The sequence below is a fragment of the Bombus flavifrons genome, chromosome 15, assembly GCF_040668555.2.
Source record: "Bombus flavifrons isolate JBK064 chromosome 15, iyBomFlav1_principal, whole genome shotgun sequence".
Classification (NCBI taxonomy): Eukaryota; Metazoa; Arthropoda; class Insecta; order Hymenoptera; family Apidae; genus Bombus; species Bombus flavifrons.
This window is the reverse complement of record NC_138456.1, coordinates 5267747-5290672: the sequence shown is the minus strand read 5'-3', so window position 1 is coordinate 5290672 and position 22926 is coordinate 5267747. Positions and strand designations below refer to the sequence as shown.

General features: G+C 35.2%; 1 protein-coding gene across 9 annotated transcripts; it reads right to left on the bottom strand.

Moving 5' to 3' along the window:
• Positions 1–128: 128 nt before the first annotated feature.
• On the bottom strand, positions 129–21640 carry LOC138187708 (uncharacterized). 9 transcript variants are annotated; one of them, XM_069128775.1, is made up of 17 exons: positions 21436–21640; positions 17905–18085; positions 17412–17478; positions 16416–16486; positions 9179–16113; positions 8968–9101; positions 8146–8880; positions 7949–8063; positions 7707–7837; positions 7490–7633; positions 6200–7411; positions 5705–6123; positions 5294–5527; positions 4183–5058; positions 3653–3782; positions 3216–3555; positions 129–3102 (listed from the first exon to the last, which is right to left on the bottom strand). In XM_069128775.1, exons 2-17 carry the CDS (start codon positions 18060–18062, stop codon positions 1379–1381), a joined length of 13425 nt encoding a protein of 4474 aa, XP_068984876.1. In that variant the 5' UTR covers positions 18063–18085; positions 21436–21640; the 3' UTR covers positions 129–1378. The 9 variants fall into 9 exon arrangements, with proteins under 9 accessions (XP_068984876.1, XP_068984875.1, XP_068984881.1 ...); XM_069128774.1 differs by having other exon boundaries at positions 21469–21640; XM_069128780.1 differs by having other exon boundaries at positions 16416–16480; positions 21469–21640.
• Between the last annotated feature and the right edge of the window lie 1286 nt (positions 21641–22926).

Sequence of the window (22926 nt, the reverse complement as noted above, 5' to 3'; positions counted from 1 at the left end):
ATAAATATCATTTTCACGGTGACGTATATTTAGACTTTGATTACTACGTTGTGAAGAATGTAAAATAGAAATGACGACCACTGTTATTATAAAAATCAAAAATATTTATGTGTAGTTCTATATTTACAATCTCACGATATTTACAATTTTTCTTGTAAATTAAACTACTTACAGGACACTCAGTCTTGTATTTTCATCTTACATTCGATGTTAAATGATTAATTTTAAAATTCGAGCACAGAACTCAGAGCAACAAAAGCTTTACATATTTTATTAACACGTAAAATTCTTATTTACCGATACTTTTCTAAAGCAAGATCTAAGTTTTATCAAAATAAGTTAATAAGTAAATACTTTATTATTATTATTATTACCACCGATAAAGATTTTTCAGCATCGATAAACGTTTAATCTTACGTGTCAAATCTTAATTAATTTTTTATACATATCATTTAAAAATTGTTCTTCTTGATCCAAATTTAATTTCACCATGTTTAATTATTCCTGAGTTGATATATGCATGTGTAATATTTTCTGAAAATTGTTTAACAAACGTTTCGAGTTAATAAAACATGACAGAACTGCTCAACATTAAGTGTAAGTACTTAAAAATAACATTATTACGATATCATTATTCGTAAAAAATCAAGATATCTATACTAAGAGATTTTACATATTCCAAAATAAATAAATTCAATATTCATCAATTAGACAAATATTGATACATTTTTATTTACAGTTTCCATGTTAAAATTTTGCGTTTTGATTTTCAGAATAATTTTTACCAGCTTATAGCATGGCACGATTTGTCTCCCTATTTCACAAATTTTTATATTGTGTTTACTTAGAAATATATGTGCAAAGTATATCTATGTACAATATCGATGAAGTTCAGATGGCAAATTGCTGTTACATTGAATATAATTAAATATAATTCTTGTACATATGAAAACCTTTTCTTTTTATGTAATTCCAATTCTGCAATAAGATAACTTATAAAAGAGCAACGTAATCTTGCAGGAAGTACAAATATTCATTCTTTTCATCTTTCTCAGAATGTTTAAATATACACTAATGACGAATATAAGCACAAAATATGTAACTATGAAACGATCAAATGTGAGGATATTATCTACAATTACTCATCACAATACGACGAGAGAATCAATGAATTTTATAAAAATTCATCCATTATTATAGTATCTTTTAAGTATAACGTCACAGAAAAGCATGTATAATACCGTGAGTCACTTTGGTTACTATTGATCATTGTACCAATAATAGTCACGCAATAAATATTTATATACCATTCATTATATTACATTAAACAACGTCGATAGTGTTGAAAACGATACGTTTCCTTCTATATTTCCATTTGTTATTTTAATTTTTTAAGTGCTGGGATGTTTTTGATATCACTCTTAACATCTTCTAATATTATCTCCGGATTGATGTTGATTAACTGTGCGAGAGTGGTACAGTTTACTTTCATTCGATGCCCCCCAACTACCATGTACGTGTTTAACTTGGCTAAATTAACGGGACTTCTGGGAGCGCCGTAATAGGAAAACTGTTTGCTTTTCGCCTCTTGTTGCTTGTCTTGTATTCTGTTACTGATAAGATATCTCGAATGTGGATTAGTCGATTTTCTAGCTACCGCTTTTATTCTGCATGGTATAGCATTATGACGAAATGCACTTTTAGTCGTAGATTTTCTTGCCACTGCATTGTTTTTCCGCGGTAATTCCGATCTTGACGGGTCTGAATTTTCGTTTTTGTCGGAAATCGGCTCAAACTTTTGCCATTTCACTTGAGCCATCATTTCCTCCAGCAAAGACTCATAATTCGGAATACTTTCTATTTTTAGTTCCATTCCAAGATGTTCTTCGCTGTTGTGCGTGGAGACTTCCGAAGGACAGCTGAAAGACTTGTCACAGTACTTACATTTAAATAGGTTTATATGTTTGGACACGTGGTTCTTCATTACATTAATAAACATTGTGGTGAACGGACAATCAGGACAAACGTATCCTCGAGACAGTTCAGCAGTCTTTTCTTGTTTCCTGAAATTTAATGGCAAATGCGAATGGAACATACTATGATGTGTCTTCATTTTGACCTCAGAGTCACATAATTCGTTACACCACTGGCAAATCCAACCCTCTTGTTTCGATCCAGAACTCTCCACCTCTTGCACATCACTATGCGATTGTTGTAAATATAATTCGTAAGGACTTTCCGCTTGTGTTTTCGAGCATTGAGCCTTCGCCAATGATTTTGCTGAAACGCTTATCTCTTTATATTTAAACGGATTCAACTTCGTTTTAAGAGCATCGGTCTGCGATGTTGATTCATTATGCATTATGTCCCAATGATTCTGTACTGTGCTCAAATACTTACTACGGAAGGAACAATAATAGCAATAGTAAATCGATTCATCCTCTCTCGCGTCAGAAATCTGTTCCTCCTCTATATCGTTGTTGTAATCCTCAGTGATAGTCTTTTTATCAAGCTCCATCTCTGTAGATTCACTAGACGATTCAGATGGTGATATGTCTTCGACTTTAAATGGCGAAAACGGGTGATTGACCTCCCAATGTTCCCAGATTTCCGACTTCGTCGCTGCAGTGAAACTACAATAAAAACATTTCAGTATATGTTTAGTCATGTGTATCCTCATGTGTATTTTGAGGCCAGTCGTATTCATAGCGGTAAAGTTGCACAAGTTGCACTTTTCTTGCGGTTCAATATTGAAATCATCAGCTTTTTCCGTGACTTCTCCTCCACTTATCTGTGTCTTTCGTTTTCTTTTCCTCTTTGGAAACACGATTCCGTATTCCTGTCGCCAAAATTCTTCCGGCAATTCTGGTCCGCCAGCTGCCGGATTTTCAACTATTTTCTCAGGACAACCGGGATGCTTTGAACGAATATGTTGTCGCATTAAACTCTCTGAGTTCGTGCTACGATCGCAGTAAGGACAGATAAATCCAAGTCGTTTTAAGTGTGTCAATTGTACATGCAGTTTGAAGCCACGCCGTCGGAAGAATGTCATATTGCAATGTTTGCAGGTGAATGGCTTCTCTTCCTCTTCATCTGGCCTGCCTATATAAAAAGTTGTAATTAATTTTATATAAAGTCTGTCCAACAAAACGAGGTAGTAAAACGCAAACAAAATTTGATCACATAAGAGTTTCTTTTTATTTGAAGACATTTACCTTTCTCTATATCAGTAATTTTCCCAGGTTTCTTCTTTGGGGATCCACTTTCAGTCCTTACATCGGTAATGGGAGCTGCATCATCTTTTTTATCCTCAGCTTGCACTTTTATGGCGTTTTCTGGAGTTTGTTCTTTGTTGCATTGCTTATTATCAGGCTTGCTAACAGTATTTCCAGTTTTAGGAGTTCTGGTTACGGTATTCTGGGTAGTTTTAGCAGAAGATGGTTTTGAATTATTTCCAGCTATGCTTGTAGTTGCAGAACATTCTGCGTCACTTGCATGTTCCTTGGCTAATAATCCTTTCATCATCAATGTTTGTCTCTTCAATAATGTGCCAACCTACACATTAAAATAATCAATTAAAAGATACATTTAAAATTATTGTATGATTTCATCAATTTTTAATAATATAATTTTTGTCAAGCAACTAACTTACCCATTCTTCGATATCATCGTCTGGAGATAATGGTTCGTGATTATGACGTTCCCCATTATGGTGTTTATTAAAATGCTTCAACAAGGCATTACGGTTTACAGACAAATATCCACATTCCTTACAGTGCCATCTGAAATATTTTCATATTAACCATTTGAATCCCAGGGGTCTTTGAAAAAAAAAAAGGGTCGAAAAATCCCGAACAGCGCGATAGTGCTTGTCTTAATCGATTGCGAAGAGAAACAAGCGGCGCAATAGCGCTCATCATATTTGTTATTTTTATGAAATACATCTATATTATTATATATGCGCACTATTAGTTTATAAATATTTCAAGTTTTGTTCAATAAAAATTATTGAGAAGATAACAATGAAATACAAAATACCGTCAGTCGTCCGTAGCGTTCAAATGTACTGGACTTCTCGACACAAAATCCAAATAGCGCGATCGCGCTGCTTGGTAGTCAAACGGTTAAATAAAGGAAAAATATAACTTCGAAATAACAAAACGAAACTATAAAAGTATTTACCTTGCGTAATTCAATTCTCTGTAAAGATGATCCCTCATATCATGCTTATATTTCGTCTTAAACTGCGTGCACAAAGTACAGACATACATATTACCATCTGCTTTCCCATAAGGACCAAATCTTCCGATATCCGATTCACTGAAATCGTTGTCTTCAATTGATTTAGATCTAGTTTCCTTAGCTTTTTCTGTCGTATTCGACGTACTAGTCACAGGTTCAAATTCTGTCGATACTTTGTCACAAGACAACGACCGTTTAGATTTTTCTTTCGTTTGCTTGGTGTCATCTAATGAATTAGATTTCCCCGGCTTTATTTTAGCCGGTTTAGTGACTAAGTCTGTGTCACTCTTCCGTTTTCCTAACTTTAAAGAAGATTCAGTGGACATTTCGTCTTCTTCTTCAAGAAGGATTCCGCGAATATGTCTAATTCGAGGCATGTCTCTTCTCCAAAGCGGAGTAGTATCAAAAGGTTCTTCTTGTCCAGTCTGCTCTACATTATCTGTACTTTTCTTATTCACCCCTTTTATTCGTTGATACATTAAAATATAGTCAACATTTAAATCGTTAGGGTGCTTGCTATTAATATGTTGTTCTAACATAATTTTTCCATTTGTTTTAAAGGAACACGAGTTACATTTGTATTGGCTCTTCTCATCATGTGTCACAGACGTATGATTAGCCATTTCCGCTTTATACACACACTTATAGTCGCAGAAGTTACATTTCCAATGATTTCCATCCGGATCTGGTACTTCCTCTTTGACTTCTTCTTGTATGGATTGTTGACTGCTCTCTGTGTTTTCCAACTCTCTAATTACTTTCACAAAAGGTCTTTTTTCGGGATGTTTGTCAGAAAGATGTCTCTCCACAACGTGCCTAGACAATGTTTTGTTACTATTAGAAAGCATAGAAAATGAACCAAAGAGAATAAGCCTTTTTAAACATTTGACAGGCACATGCAACGTATATTTTATTAACGTTCACTTTGCATTCTTGTCAAATGTTTCAAAAATATATTATTCCATCTAATTTTTAAATACATTATGCTTATAATCTGTGACCCAAACGGTGCATTATTGACCAAATGTGAGACATAAACATCATTGTGTACCTATGATAATGATGATGGTTGCAGTGAGAACATTTATAAAGTCTGGTATCGTGCATTTTTAAATGAACGGCCATTTTATCAATTGCTATATTTAATCCTTCTTGACCTGGTGGTGGTTGTGGACAATGAGGACACCGGAAATATTGTTCCTCGGAATGCAAAGCCTTTAAATGACATCGTAACATCGCCTCATCGACCGTTAAATAATTGCATTCAGCTACACCACACACGTATCTATTATAGGAAAACATTGCCAATTTTCATCCTTCGATTCACTTCCTTCGATTCGACTCAAAACTCATCAAATTAAGTGAAAAAATATTGAACACTTTTGCGTGTGACAAGAATTACTCTCATTCTTGCAAGAACATCCATATTGTTATAACATCTGGTTTTAGAAAATATACCTACCTCTTATGCTCCGGTACAAATTTCGGGATGAACTCATCTTCGTTATTTTTGTTAGTCTCCTTAGATTTCCCTCCCATCCGACCATTTTGATGAGAACTACTTGCTAAGTTGACCATTTTATCAAACATTCGTTCCTTCTTATCCAAGCAAGGCACAGGATTAACGGGACCACTTTCTGGCACGCTTTCGTCTTTTGCATGCAATCGCAAGTGTCTGATGATGTTCGTACGCACTTTCGTCGTGTATGGACACACTGCACATTGCACTACACGGTTGTAGATCGCTTGAAGTGGCAAAGAATCTATTTCATCAGGACTGAAGCTGAATTTCTCAGTGTCTGTTGTAGCCTTCTCAGTGCCTCTTTCACTTGACTTTGTATTACTTCTACGCTTCTTTCCTTTACGATCTCCATTGTAACGCTGCACAAAAATAAACAAAATATTTATATACATATAATTTTGTGCTTTTGCGACATACTGTATAAAATGTACTTACAATAGGTTGTACGATGAACAACCCATCAACGGATGGATTTTTTGGATCAGCCGGAACTAATTTACTATATGCACATTTATGTTTCATCTTCATATGCGCCATTGCTTGGTAACCCACTGTACATCTCATTTTGCACAATGAACAACCAAATCGTTTTAGTCCATGTGATTTTAAATGCTCTAATAAAAATCCAATTTTTAAGAAACGTTTGCTACAATGAGCACAGGTCAAGTTTTTATTCTCACCCCTCAAAGAACATTCTTTTACATGCGTCTTTAACTGAAGAGCAGTTTGTGAGCTATAATCGCATGTTTCATAACCGCACTTGTATAACTGTGTCCCTGAGAAGCCAGTGTCTTTAATATCATCTAGAGTTAAAGGTTTATCTGTTTTCATGGTGGAATCTTCCTTAGCATCGCAAGATGCGATTGAATCTCTGACATCACTGGAAGATTGTTCTTTTACATCCTTTTTTGGATTTATATTTTGTATCTCACTTACGTCAATGCTATCCTTTTTGTTCGATTCGGATTTTATATTCTTTATTGGAATAACTTCCGTATCGTCGATATCTACAATTTCAATGTCGCTATCTTCCAATTTACATTCCGTAGCGGATGAAGTATTCATGTGAGTTATATTAATAGAATGATTGACTTTTTTCAGGAAATCAGGGTTGTCCAGTAAATTGATATTTATAAATTCGTCGCTGCAATCAAAAGTTCCTTTGGAAGCTTCTGTTGGCTCCACAGAGCTTTTGTCAGCGAGAATATTGATCTTTTTAGATTTATCTAATAAACTTTTGTCTGCGGATTCTCCATTCGAAACCTGCGTTGCCAAAACGTCCGAGTCATTCATTAAACAACTTTCGAATATCTTGCTCACTGCACTATCGTTGGAACTCTCATTTAGTGATTTTTCATGTTGTGAGGTTTTAGCATTGAGAGAGCTATTTGAATTATTGGCATTTCCAAATAACCTCGAAAAGGATTTATTTAACGCCTCGTTTTCGTCCTTGTTCAACAAATTTACGTCATTAGATAATTGAGGAAAAACTATAGCGTGAGACGAAGACGTGTTAACAATGTCTGTGTCAGCTTCTTTATTGTGCTCGCCTTCGTTCTCCAGGTCAATCACTTCTTCTGTGATTTTCAAAGTGTCATCCAATGTTCTTATAATTAATTGTTCCATCACGTCTTTGCTTCGTATTGGCTGAAATGTAACATTTAAAATGACATTCATAAAATATTGGTATATTTATAATTTAATTCATTGACAAAATTATTTTACCTGAAGAGGAAGAGTTCGCTCAAGAACCTGTGGTAATCGATTGCAATGAAACGTGCTCAAATGATTATGCAGTTCGCTCAAGTGGTCCGAACCATTCAAACAATACAGACATTGAAACTTGTAAAACCCATGCGTTCTATAGTGCTATAAGATTTAATTTCATAAGAATGATTATAAAAATTTAGTAACCGTTAATCAAATAACTTAAGAATATTACCGTCATTAATTGATCGATTTTCATGCAAGTAGTACGACACACGTGACACTTATAACCGGAAGGAAGCGTTCCATGTTTATTTTTCAAGTGCCCTACAAAAGATTCGGGAACAAAGAAAAACTTCCCGCAATCTGTAAATGTATTTTCATGAGCTTAATTTTTCATTCAGAGATGATAAATAGCGTAATATTACGTAGCGTTCTTCGTTCAAAGAAGACAAATAATGTAAATATAAATCGTACCATGCTGGCACACATAAGGATATATGGTGTCTTGTCGATTGACTTCTTCTTTTGATGGTATCTCTTTCACGGGATTACCAAGTAGAAGACCACGATTTCTAGGGTGAGTCATTATCTGTAAATAAAAATCAAATGTGTGTCAAACATAAAAATTAATTGCCCCAAAAGTTACAATACTACAAAATGTATCGTCATACCTGATGTATTTGCACGTAAGAAGGTACAATAGCTCTATAAAAACAGTACATGCACTGGTAACGGCAATGCGCGTGTTTTTCATCGATATGCGTTTTCATTTGATTCCAATCCTCCAATATCATGTAACAATAGGCACATTTCTGATAATCAAATGGCGGTGGCATCATCGTATTTTCGGTTTGATTTACGTGTTGAAGATAATGCTGATGATATATAGACAATACATCAGTGCTGAAGCGACAATCACGTGCCATGCACTTGTACAAATGAATCAATTTAGTAGCCTTCAACATCGCTTTGTATGCATCCGCGGATTTTAATTTAACTGCCGAGACTGTGGCTAAAGGTTCTTTTGGTTTTATTAGAGCTGGCGTTCGAACAAGTTTGACGATTTTGTAATTCAAATTCTGCGACGATTGCGACGGAGTCACTAAAGGCAATTTACTATCTATTTGAATAATTGTTGATTTTGGAGCAATTGGAATGAAATTGGTGGTAAGCTGTGTGGTGGTTACAACTGGAGAAGGGGATAGACTCTTCACTGGAATTAGTTTTACTTTTTCTGGTGCGGATTGCACTGTCTGTATATTCCTCGTTAATGTCTGCGTAATAGATACAGCATTAAATCTCTTTAAAATTAGAGGCGAATTAGACTTTTTCAGTAAAGATACCCCCTTGCTTTTTATAGGAGTATCTTTGGGGACAATTTCAACTGCTTTTCTTATATCATTTATCTGTAATGATAATAAAAGGAAAGTTGTACATGCATAGTTTGAAACAAGTGAAAAAATTTCGAGTAAATATCGTATGTAATGACTTACAATGGGACTTTCGGCGCCATCAGCTCTTGGTGCAAGACTAACTACATTTTCGATTTTCAAGAATGAACACTCTTCTTCAACATCTGATTTCAACGTGGAATCCATTGTATCTGAAGTACTGGATTGACTCGCATCTAATATATGAAATATTTTCGTAAAATGTCAAACAATGATTCACATATCATTTTAGTATTTATATATTTATACATACCATTTTTTATTAGAGATAAATCTTCTTGGACGTCTAAAAATTGCATGGGTACCGACAACATATCTCCACTTAGACGTCTCAAACGGATCAAGTTCTTAGGTGGATTACTATCGTCGTGCGAATCATGCGATATTTCGTGGAATCTACTTTCCTTTTTCCCGACAAATTTTTTAATACTAGATATAGGAACAACATCTGGTGGTTTGGGAATAGAACCAAAAGGAAACGATCTTTTAGAGTCTTCAGGTTTAGAAGAAGTTTCATCTTGTTTTGTAGCTTGAAGTTGAGCAGCAAGTCTCTGTATAGTGGTAAACATTGGATCTTTACAAGATGCATTCATACTTGAAGTTTCCTTCAAGATCATGTTAACATCAGTAGGCAGTTCACTATCTGACTGTTCGCTACTAGAATCAGAGTCATAAATAGGAGCACTATGCCTCATATTCTCGTTATCACTAGTTTCTGCATCGCTTTCTTCATTCTTCTTTGTATCCAATATTGCCAATGGAACCTTGGCCATTGAATTTGTTAGATTTGTTTCAGATGTAGACTTTGAATTACATTTTGTGCTAAATGATTGTTTTTGCGAAGTACTATCCTCAAGTTGTTTATCATTTGAAGTTCCTTCAGCCAATGATAGATTTTTCTCTGAATCTACCAGTGAAGGAATTTCAGAGTTACAAGGCAATTCAGTGGTATTACTTTGAGGTGGCATTGATGGAGTCGGTGAAGTCGTGATATTAATTGGACTTTTATCTGAAGAATTTGATACTACATTTGAATCAGTTTCGTTATTTGCTGTTAAATCAGTCTTCATTTTATCCTTCAATTTATCTATAATGGACAAACCTTTTTTAGATGCGTCCCTTTGTAATTTAATGCCAATGTTTTGAATAATTTCTTGCATTTTCTTTTTACGTTCGAGCTGAATTTCTACTTCTTTCTTTTCCAATTCTGGTGGACAAACGAATACATTCAGATTTCCTGATGGTAAATTGGAATCCATATCCATTTGTGGTGGTTTTTTGTTTTCATCATCAGTAGTAACTTGTGGGTCAGAATGATTCTCTTCTTGATGTTTAACTTCAGGTACATCTTTTATTTTCTTATCCCCGTCATCAGACATTTTATCCTTCTTTATCACTTCTATTTCAGTGATATCATCGTCATTCTGTTCAATCAGTTTTACTACTTCATTTACTGATCCTTTCTTTGAATTTGACTGGGTTACTTCTAGCTTTATCTTTTTCTCTGGTACATCAACTTGTTCATCAAATTCTTCTTTAACTGCATCTAAGGACATGTTTATCTTAACAATCTTAACACTCAAATCGTCCTTATGCCATAGATTAACATGTTCCTCCACATTGGACTTCTTTAATTGAACGAAATTACAACATGAGCATAAATAACCATAAATGCGATTTTCAGCAGGTATTTCATCTTCAGTTATGGCTTCAACAAAAGTATCTTTGAATTTTCGACATACTTTATAATAATGAGTTCTCATGGAGGACTTGGCTACAGTTTGATAAGGACAACTATTGCATCGAAACCTGTATTCTCCTGTGTGAGTAGTACAATGTTCATAAAATGCTTCCATTGCAATCTTGGCAGCTCCTTCACTGAACAAAAAGCAAAATCTGCAACGAAATTTACAGATTTTCTCTGTAAGAGGTTCCATTGACGAATTTTCTACATTATTGTCATTCGCATTTTGAATAGCTAATAGAGCATCCGACTGTTTCAATCTGGAAATCAGAATTTCCTTTCCAGGATGACTTAATTTGTAATGGTGAACAATATTTTTGCCAATGAACAAACAGAGCAAACAATTGTACTTTTCTTGTCCTGTCCAAGCGTAATCGATTAATTTTTTTACATCTAAATCAGAAAAAGATCTATCTAGATCAATTTTACTTTTAACGACGTTCTTTTCAGCGTTACGGTTGGTTTGTTCGTTATCTTTTTCCAATAACTGTTCATTAGAACAAACTTTACTTAAAGAAGATTTTTTCTTCTCTGTAGGATCAGATGTTATTATGGATACCTCTTCTGTTTTGTCTTTCGAATTATCTTGAAGAATCTCACTAGAATTAGTATCTTTAACATCATTCTTAAGCTTCTTTGAAATATTTTGCTTTGTATTATTGGGTAAACTATTGTTTTTGCTTGTTGTATTTTCTGAAATAGTATCTCCTTTGTTAGAAATATCTATTTCAGAGCTAGCATTAAGCTCACAGTCACCCTTGGAAGATGAAGCTGTAAGTGTCTTCTTCCTTCTTTTTTTGGACAAAATACCCATCTGCCAATTACACTTTTTCTTCTTCTTCTTCGCTGAAGACTTCTTCGTGCTTGATTCAGCTGGTAATTGATCGCTAACATCATCATCGACGTCTACGTCGCTTCCTTTGTCCGCTATTGATGAGTCCTTATCTGCATCATTCTTTACTGGTACTAATCCCACTAAAATGTTACTCAATAACTTCTCATTACCACTAGTATCCATTGTAGTTGAAATAACGCCTGTCTTTTTATTAGAAGTTACGCTACTCGACATAGAAATATCAGATGTAATACTTTCTTCATCAGTAAATTGAACATCGTCTTTACTTTCATTCGGCAGTTCGTTTCCTTTCTTCCTTGTAGACTTTCTAGAAGATGTTTGAACATTCTTCTTCTTCTCTGTTTGTTCTACTGCCTCAGATTCAGACTGCTTATCAGGATGAATTGAAATGTCTACAGCTGCAGCCAGTTCAGACACATCTATCCCAAAACTCTCATCAGATGAGCTATCGAACATCACTTTAGAACATTCCAACTTAGAAATGTTTGTCTTCTCAACTACTACTCGTGGTTCTTTTATCGTTTCCTTATTAATACGTTTGCTTCGCCTTAGTACCTCAAAATCTTCATTAGATGTTTCTTGATTAGACAATGAACTAGAATTTTGAATTAGCTCTGTTCTTAGCGCCAATGGTTGATCCTCTTCACTATCTGAACTTTGATTATATTGTTTTGAATGTTGTCTAGTGATTCTTTGCACCTCTTTCTTTGATTTACCTCTAGACTTACTTGATTCGTCAGAAACACGTGATTTTGTAGATTTCTTTTGCTTGGACGAAACCACAGTGTCTTCTACATCAGAATCTACATCCAAATCACGTTTATTCGATTCGTCCTTCTTTATGCTCGTAGTACTTTGATTGGAAGTACTCGTGCCTGCATTATTTTGATTTTCTTTTTGTGCTCTACATAATCGATAACCAGTTGCTGCCACAACATCATCACTGATGAACATTTCCCTAATATCTTCTTGCAACATCTCCAGGGAGTTCCTCCTCTTTGCTTTGGCTTTTGGTATCTTTGAAACAACCTCTTTATCTTCAGCCAATTCATCCTTGGTGATCTCTTTAGGTGTTTCTGGAACACTTTTCTCCTTGTTCATATTTATTTCATCTTCATTTGACTCCTTCTTCTCTTCAGCAACGTTTTGCGTTTCTACACGTGCAATCTCTTCTTTAGTGGTAGCATTTTTAGGATTTGGTCCTTTTTTTGAAAGATCTAAAGATTCAATATTAGGAGTTACTTTCACAATATTTGTATTTGTCTTTTCTTCCTGGTTATCCATTGATGTACCTTTAATCAATTCTTTGTTCGCCGTTTTTAGAATATCAAGCCTTTCAGCAAGAGACTCTTCATCGGAACTATCCGAAAAAATTACTCGTCGCTTCTTCCTCGTCTGAACTTTCTTCGTCTCAGAAGTATCATCTTTATCCGAACTGCTACTTTCTGATTCTGATTCAATGATCCTCTTGATCTTCTTCAACTTCTTCGCCTGCAATACTTCTCCCAGCTTCTGCATGAATTTCGCGTGTTCGACGAATTTCTTTCCCTCACCAAATTCAAACGATTTTCTAATTAGAGCTTCTATCCATTCCTGAGTCATTCCGCCTTTTGACTTGGATCCCTCTATTTCCTCTTTCTTAGATTTCTCAATATTATCAGGTAATTTGGAGGAGGTAGTACTGATAAAATCTAATTCAGAAATATTGACATCACTATTCTCTTCTACAGGAGTCTCCCTAAAACTATTATCTTCTTTCAATTCCTCTTTTTTATCAGTGACTATATTACTTTCATCCCAATTTTCAAGGGGAACATTCCTATCGCTGCTACTGCTCACTTCCGCAGTTGCGTCTTCCTTGTCTTTTTTAGCAGTTTTACTTGCTTTATCCTGCTTTTCCAAAGGACACTCTTTAATTTCCTCAGAAATGTGACTCGACGTGGGCGACTCTGATGACTCGTTACGTTTTATTTTAGGAATCTTAAAATTTTGTAAACAATAGCCTTGTGCAGACTTTGCCTTCGTGTCGATAACTCCGTACAAGCTCTCTAAAGGTGACTGCATCTTGTCTTTAGTTGTCTTCTCTTGTGTATGTTTAGTACTATTTTCCGTGTCCACACGTTTATGGCTATCAATCGGCTTTGGAGGAGATTTGGGTTTTTCCTTGATTTTCCTGAACGTCGATGTTGCAATCGCTGGTCCCGTCGAACGTTTTCTGGGATCCCTCTCATTAAAACTACTATCTTTACCTTTGTGAGATGGGAAATGTTTATCCTTAGCCAACCGAGGATCTCTCACCGAGGTACCATTATCCCTCGACTGGTTGGAGCCTTGATTATTTACATTGTGCTCCATGCGTACTCTTGGATCACGGTCAGATATGTTTCTAGCGTCCCTACCGAACCTATTACAGTTGTCCCGCTCACCATGATTGTCCCTAGGACCAGGCCTACGAGTGTCACGATTGAAATTATTCCTAGATTCTCCTCTATTCCTTTCATTGTAATACGTGTTACGCCCTCTACCATTGCGGTCCCTGTCTCTGTTCCACGGACAGGGAGTGCTGGGCCTTGGATACGGTCCTGAAGGACCTTCTGTAGGCCCCATTACACCACAAGGAACTTCGTTCTCTGGTCTATATGGTACATCATTTGGTCGGTTAATCGGAGAATCCCATGGCTGCCTCTGGTGAGGATATTCCATTCCTCTATCAAACGGCGGCTCATAAGACCTATTCTCTCCCTGAAAGTTCCTGTACTGTGACCCAACAGGAAACCTCGTAGGTGATATTAAAGGCTGTATGGTAGGTACATTAGGTACGTCCATATTGGATATATCGTCTGATCGTGGAATATGATTCATATCCTGAGATCTCGTATTGGGACTCATTAGAGGTCTAATACCAGCGTTCATGTTTGGAGGGAACTGGTTAGGCCTTATCTGGCCCTCGTTCATTTGATGAGGATCCATATGAATGGACTCTCTATTGGCACCTACGTTCCACATCTCTTGGTGTGGCATACCTATCGGATGTGGATACGTTTGGGCAGGAGAACTAGGCATACCGCTAAAATTGGAAGACGATGGCCACTGGTTGTTGCAATAATCATTCGTATTCACGGGTGGGTGCATGGAAGGCCAGTGGCCTTGGTTCGTTACTTGTCTATTAAAGTACTCGGGTCCTTCCATTCTGAACTCAGTGTCTATCCTAGGTGGCACCATTTCAGGCCCAATGTTCCCCTGACGTCTCTGATACAACACAGTGTTTCTGTCATCCGGCTTGGCCGAACCGCCATGATGTATCTGATTGGACATATCGTCATCGGGTCGACAGTGTATGTTGTGCACGTTAGGTTTGTCTATATCATGGCCCTGGTTGTCACGCAACTGGCGAGGATGGCGCTCGTAGTTATCCGCAAAACGAGGCTCTGTCTTGGAACTAGGTGAAGATGGTACATTTCTGTTGTCGACAGACATAGTCGCCATAAACGAACTAGAAGCATGACCTAAACTACCTTGAGGTGATCCCTTAGTTTCACCAGACTTGAGAGGGTCGACTTTTGAGCCACTGGGTAGACATTTCCTACTGGTTAACTTAACTATATGCTTGTCTATCTCTTCCCAACGTCTCTCACTCTCGCTATCAATATCCTCTTGTGTTAGCAGAAATGATTTAGATGTCTTTGGATCCTTAACATTCCCACCTAATTCCTGTTTATCCTTCTTGAATTTACCTGAATCCTCTCTTAACCTATCACCCTTCTTTTCCATCTTACTATCATCTTCCTCGTTCAACAACTCAGCCAGATCTTCCATGGACAATGGCGGTTCTGTAGAAACGGGAGGTGGTGAGAGCAACAATGGTGCTGATGGTTTGGAACCAGGCCTCGAAATTTCCTTTGACCGAAGTGGAGTGTTCTTACAAAGTTTTGGGAACAAAATCTCCAAATCTGGTGACTTCAACTGTGCATCAGGCATATTAACAGGTGATTCAGGGCTAGATTCTAACGAAACCTGATCCATGTTTATTCCCATCATTCGATTCTTTTCTAATATCGACGACAATCTTCTGGAACCGCCCAGAGAGGGGACTGGCACGGTTTGTATTTGTCGAGACGGGTGCATCGATATAGGCATGTGAGATCTGCCATCGTTCACCTTTGGAGACAGATTACTTTCAACCATTTTGGTCACAGCAACACCATCATGGCTAGAAGTAATGATCGTCTGCCAATTTTTGTTCCTCGAGATGTGATTTTCGTTCTCCTCGAGCATATCCCATTCGGTGAACGACACATTATCTCCGTTTTTACACAAACACTGTGGCGAGGGAGGTACATCATTACTCGTCCTCTCTGTAGGTATGATGATGGGAGCTTTGGTTGGTAAAGTTTCTATGGGGTCGGGAGAGGCTGGTTTGCTGTCAGATTTGTCATCGAAATCTAGACTGCGTTCAGTAGGAATTATTATCGGCGCCACTTGAGAACCCGAGTCTGGGCTAACCGGAGGAGTTGGACTGGCTGGCGTCTCGTGGATCTCTCGGTCCTCCATAACATCTTCTGTATGAGGCTTTACATCTTCGACCATACTGAAAGGGATTCAATCGACGTTTTACAATATTTTATCTTAGTAATATTTCATTTTACAACAATATATATTATCTGTTATATAATAATAATAGTACAATGAAATTTCTGCTTAACAATGATGTTCGAATTATGAACAGTGAACATCACTGTTTTACAAAATTGAATATAGGTTTTGGTTTACTTTTAATTTTAGGAATACATCGATATATTGTGTACAATACATAATGATGAACTTAAAGTTATATATGAACAGTTGTTGAATGAATTTTTGTACAAATTGTGTGACTGATATGATACTTACTTTGGACATTGTGCGGAGCTAGATTCACTTTTCTTGTGCGGAAAATGCAATCCGGGCGTATTTCCCTGAAACTCGTGTCAGATTAGAATGATTAAAATAACAAAAAAAATACATGCACTACGGAAGCCTGAAAACATCCAGAAGTATAAAGAACAGAAAATAAAAAGGGATCATCCGAAGCAACTACGTCTGTTCAAAGAAGAGGAACCAAAGAGAAAGTAATGACTGTACATTGACCATTTTTCTACAAACATCAACTAATGATGTATAATATTTTTTATATTTTACATCATATTACAGTTATAAATAATTTCCATGAATTTTCATAATAAATTCCATAAATTTTTTATAATACTAATTTTTAACATTTTTTACATAATGAAATCATAGAAATGCCATTGGAAAAAAGCGGTGTACAGAATGCAATACAAAACATTTCGTAAAAATGTGAACACCCAGTTTCTACTGATAAAATATAAAAGATAAGGAGAACGATGCAACAGTTATAATTTGCTCTATCAAAGCTCGGTGACAATACCCGCGGCATTTGAAATGCGGCATATGAAATAATATAAAAGAGCCGTTTGTTAAAGAAATATTATTTCTTCATTATTGTTTCAGTTTTTAAAATATTGATACGTCAATTTAAATATTGTATACATAGAAATCTTTATGCGCATATGTATAGTTATCATTCATATATTATACATATACATATAGTATTCGAACTAACGGAGGAACTTACAAACATTCTCGTTTATATCTTTCTTCTGTGAATATAGTGCAAACTAGTATCATACAGAGCATAAAGCCAAGTGCTAGTTTTTGATTCACTGAATCTGTAAATTGAATAGTAATTTGATTTGGCTAAAATTCTTTAATTCTAAAGCTAAAAGCTAGAGCTAAAATTCTTTTAGGAATTGAGATTTTTAAATAAATAATTCAGTGCACCAAAAATGTAAGACAAGTTTGTAAAACGATGATTAATATATCTACCTTTTCCACTTTGTTGTGTAACTTCTGCAGAACGTCTTCGCATCGCTGCAACGTCTCAATCTTCAGCCTATTTTATCGATAACAGTATGATTAATTGTATTTTGGATTTTACGCCTTTCCGGTTTAAAATGTAACTCTAGATTTATGACAATATTGTATACTTCGTAGTTTTTGCAATAATAATATTGTTGTAAAATACACGTAATAAAAGATGTAAGTAGATGGAAATTTCGTTCTTTATGAAAATAAATAAAAATTGTAGAAATAAGAAAATTAAAAAATCTGAACGTTCAAAAATTCAGAACTTAAAAGTTTGAAAATTCGATACTACAAAATTAAGAAGTTCGAAAGCTTAAAAATGTAAATTAAAAGAATTCTGTCCGATATCGGTTTTGTATTTAAAATTTTAAGTTTCAGCGCATACACACTGAATGTCACCAAAACGCTGCGTTGATTAAAAACGAATGTTTTATTTCGTGACTGCGAAACATACTTCCTCTTGCTGTTCGATAGGATCCCATGTAGACTTTGCATTTTCTGCAGTTGTACTTCTCGTGATTTGTCCTTAACGTTTTGCAGTCGCTCTATCATCGCTTCCAAAAACGGAATGTACTTTTGCATCTCAGCAAATTTCTTATCATACTCGTCCATTTTGTTTGATGTGTATCGCTCACCTGTACCGGGAGAAGAAAATCTTTATGCTTACAAATATTTCTCGACTATTACTAGTTACATCATTCGCTTTTTTCCGACTTTTATTCATTTACTTATTCAAATGAAACTTGTTTATGCCTTATAGAAATCTATACTTCATTCGTTAATATATTATAATTTATCACTTAATATTTGCTTACAATATGTCCAGCCTAAATATCCAACCTATTTCTTTATTTATTTTACCATATTCACAAATAATAGAAATTTATTCTGTTTGTGATCACTTGTGCCTTTATATTATAATTACGCGTTAGTGAATTTTCTTCATTAATATTGGTAACACTGCCTTCGTATTGTATCGCTATTTTTATTTGATTTCGATTTCATTGTTAAACGAACAATAAAAATTGTTCAAATTTGGAATTTAACTATTTCAAAGAGATAAGAAGTATTACTTGTTCACTAATAATTCCAAAATTTATGCGACAATTTAACACTGCACTGGAGTTAGCCGCCAAATTTAACTGTAAACGTACTAAGTCGCTTATGTAATTCGAACTTCTTTATGTTTAATAAATAAATAATTAAAACAAAAAATTAATAAATAAATAATAAATAACTAATAAAAAATAATAACTAATAAAAGTAATTAATTAATAATAAATAATTAACGCTACGTTACTAATAAATTATTGGAATGACACTTTAGATATAGCGTGATAAAAACACAACTCATCTAATTAATAAAAAGAAATTTTCATTATTTTTCGACTGCGTAACTTCATCTGTCTTCAGTCTGTCATTTTCTCTACACTCTTCCAGCACTGTAATACAATCCACCATGAAACATAATCCTTTTTAGTTATGTAAGTACTAATATTTCGTTCTAAGTAAGAATATAACACCTGCCAATCATACTGCTCTGTTACTAAGTCTCCTACTATTTAGACTTAAATTGAAATTTCATTTTACATTTTTACAAACGAGTTATGATCTTCATTTCTCCAGGATTTTGTTCTGAGATTATTTTAACTTGTTACTATCCATGGTCACTCTCACAGGTAATCAATAACGGGAATAATGAACGACATATAATGCATGTGTACAACAAAAAAATGTAGCGATCCGTTTGTACTAGTTTATTCTCGTACACTATGAATAATTTTACTTATACAAACATTATGGTATATAAAATATACAATTTCAATTTATATTAATCAATCGATCACCGAACTTAAATTGTCACGTTCAATTAACTACGTCGCTCTATCGACGATTTAAGTACGCTGGGAACATAGTAATTTGAAATATGGTATACCTTCGTGCAATATACGATCAGGAAACTATTTAATATCACATTGATGCAATCCACTTCTGTAATTCTTCCTCGAAAGTACTCCTCACGTAACTCGCAATACTATTTACGACAAAGAACCACATGATCACTTTTCATATCGAAATTCATTCGAACCGTTAGAAAAAGACAAAAATCAATTTGTCAGATTTACTGGAAAATATAATTAAGCAGCATTGGTTGTAAATTCCACGATGTTTATGCTCAGTAATTGCACCGCACATGCGTGCTAAGCATTCGTTGTCAAATTTATAACTCTAGTCACATTTTATTCGTTTGGTATAAAAAGGAAGGACTTCGAGATCTTTGCCATTTCTTTATATACCAATTTTTCGCGGAATGCCAAACCAATAACTTTAGTCGAATTATTCAAGGAATAACGCACTTGTACACACTGATTGAAAAATATTTCAAAACTTAGACACGAGAATCACAGTCGAAAACATAGCCGACGGTTAGATGCATTGCAACTACGTCCCAGGACAGAATTTCACTGGATTTTTCAGGTATCCAAGAAAAGCAGATATGTGCGTCCCATTCAATGGGCAACAAAGCACACCAAAACTGCAAGACCTGATCAATTTGCTTTGAATAGATCACTTCTCAGCTAACGACTACAGTCGTACAGAGCTTATTTTCAAACTGTTAATATTTTTCTGTACGTACCCTGTTTCGTGTCCCTACTCTATCGTAAACTTGAACATGTGACGTATTCAAAGTAGTGGATAAGAAGCATCCCTGAGAGACATTTCTCTTGTTACATTTTTTCCAACATGCGTAGTTTCATCATCATCTTGAAAGAGAGAGGAAGTAGATGGAAGCACGATCAAGAAGATTTGAAATTATCGGTAGATAGCAGCGCAGTAGCAAATATGGTGGCCGAACGACATTATACGACATTGTTCGGCATTATTCTGTCTCGCTTAAGACTTTCCGACATAAATTATTCACATCTGTCATAATTTTTTATTACTATCAAGTAATCAGAATGATATTTGGTAGGTAGGTTTCATATAATGATCGTGAGTCGATGATACTGCAAAGTATTTCATTGCATTGGTAACTTATTGCAACGTATCTTAAGATCGCATTTCTGAAAATGGGTTCCAGGAGAACATTCTGGATAAAAATATCTCTGCTTAGATTGTAGTATTTAATCACGGTTAATGTTATATAACATTAATATAAAATTAAATTTCATTGTTAATAAATAAAAATCACGTATTGAATTACGAATGATACTAACGGAAATGCTCCTATTTGGAAGGGCACTAATAGTGTTCTTGTTAGTACAGAATACTAACAATAATTATAACTGCATATTTACGTCTCAGTAAAAAGAATATGTAATGAGGTACATATGTGTTAACTCTTTTGATATTCAATTGGATTCGACGAACTTAAATAATGTAATACTTTATAGTTATCAACTAAATAGTATTAAGTACAATGGAGGATATAAGAAAAATATAATAAACTTCTAAAATACATCATAAAAATTGCCCGTAAAAAGTTAATGGAGCGAGAAAATTAAAAAATATAAATAATATACATTTGTATGAGAATTGTATTTTATATATATTTTTATACTTTTATAAGGATCTATATGCTTCGAATTTCGATCCTGTCATATGCAAAAGATGCATTATAATTCGCATTCCCGAGTTGTCATGACCTTTCTCTTTTCAATTGCTTCTCAATCTGTCTTCATTTTTCTTATTCTCTTTCACTTTTCGTCGATTATGACATTCGAGCCATTCAACATACGACTTCCAACTACGATCTTTTTTTTATATAACTATTTTTTACCTCAAAATAATTAAATCTCAAAAATTGCTTTGAATATCTCGTAAAACATTATATAAAAGAAAATATCCCACTGCGTTTAATCACCATGTTACTTTCTAAAAAATATGTTGTAGTTCCCCGATAAGTAATTTTTCTATTCCACAACGATAAAGATTTACGCATTTTCTTAATATGTAGTTAACGGATTTGTATCCTATTCCTTACCAAAGAATGGATATTTTATCTACGACGACACACCTGATAAAACATTACACAGCAGAATACCGCCTTCTGCATTGATCTTCTCTCGCCTTTCGAATCCTGCGTATTGAAAAAATCTTAGCACAGCTGAACCGGACCCGAGACAAAAGTGCGAAATCCCGAGTATCCCGAAGTCGTTAATGCACGTCTATGTGCACACACTGCATGGAATAGCTTTAACTCTCTCACAATGTCGCAGTTACGGTGGAACTGACACTTTTTTTCAAGTTCTGCAGCGCGCTCTATAATTCTGCATCACGAGCTAGAGGAACTAGACTATCGCGATGAATATTTAAGCATCAAAAGTACCAATTTGGCATACCAGTTTAATTATCCGATCGAACGTCACTTCTTATAGAATGCACGCACAAAGACACAAAATATTCCGTACATATAACCACTTTTCGGACGAAATCCCGATAAAGTGTAATCCGATGTCAGCTCTCGGAATCGCATATCAGGTAAAAGTCTAAAGTGTCCACACTCTCGCGGATTTCTACAAATATCTTTGTCTAACTCGCTATCACGACCATGGTTCTTCAAACGAATTCAACAATTCCGTATCAAACTGCGTTTACGATTCGGTATATACGAGACTCATTTTATTATGTGTATTATTATATCGAACAGTTTTCAGCTAGCACCGGTACACGTTCCCCGAAAGTCTTGATGCACTTCGAGGTCTCACTGTACGAGACATCGGGTCGAGCGCTGCTTTTCGGTTCACAACAATTCGTCGTGGTGGTTCATCATTCATTTCTGAATATACATACACATAAGTAAAGATGACAAACATGTATGAACACGAAACTATTTTCCTACGCATCACAAATGAACGAGCCGCGACCGTTAGAGGGAAATTAAATCCCTGCGAGATATGTCGTGAAAATAATCTCCTCAATATAGTGGAAAATCGATCATTTCTCTTCGCAAGACATTCTTTTATAATTACAATCGCACTACCTATGAAGAAAGAAGCAAAATGGCAACCCTGAAGGGCGCACAATGTACAATGGCTGCCATTAATGGCAGCTAGGCTAAACGATTTCACGTGGTTCTTCGCCAATATTTTTTCTGCCATATGTTACTCACCTTTTATCACATCCGCATACTTACAATTTAAACCTGATATATCTTGCTCTTTCTTGTACGGGTATTACTTACGTTAATGGAACGATACATTTGATTAGTTTCGATCGAACAACGAATTTTATTGTTTTCTCGAATTAGTCTCTGTGTGGGACACAATACAATATACATGTTTTTCGAACAATCAATAATTTCGAGTCCTAAAATATATATTTCAGGATTCTAAAAATAAATATACGTTGCACAAAATGTAATATAATTTTCTCATTTCCTCAACAGTACACTTCTATATATTGATAACTATCATTATCTAAATAACAAGATAAATACCAAAAATCAAATATGCAGTTATTGCATGAAAATCGT

What these genes read in the sequence shown, in the direction of transcription:
- LOC138187708 (XM_069128775.1), bottom strand. Translation starts at nt 18,062, where the DNA reads ATGGACGAGTATGATAAGAAATTTGCTGAGATGCAAAAGTACATTCCG. An exon ending in ATGGCGCCGAAAGTCCCATT is followed by an intron (nt 8,881 to 8,967) that starts GTAAGTCATTAC and finishes TTATCATTACAG; the next exon opens with ATAAATGATATAAGAAAAGC. An exon ending in AATTACTGATATAGAGAAAG is followed by an intron (nt 3,103 to 3,215) that starts GTAAATGTCTTC and finishes CTTTTTATATAG; the next exon opens with GCAGGCCAGATGAAGAGGAA.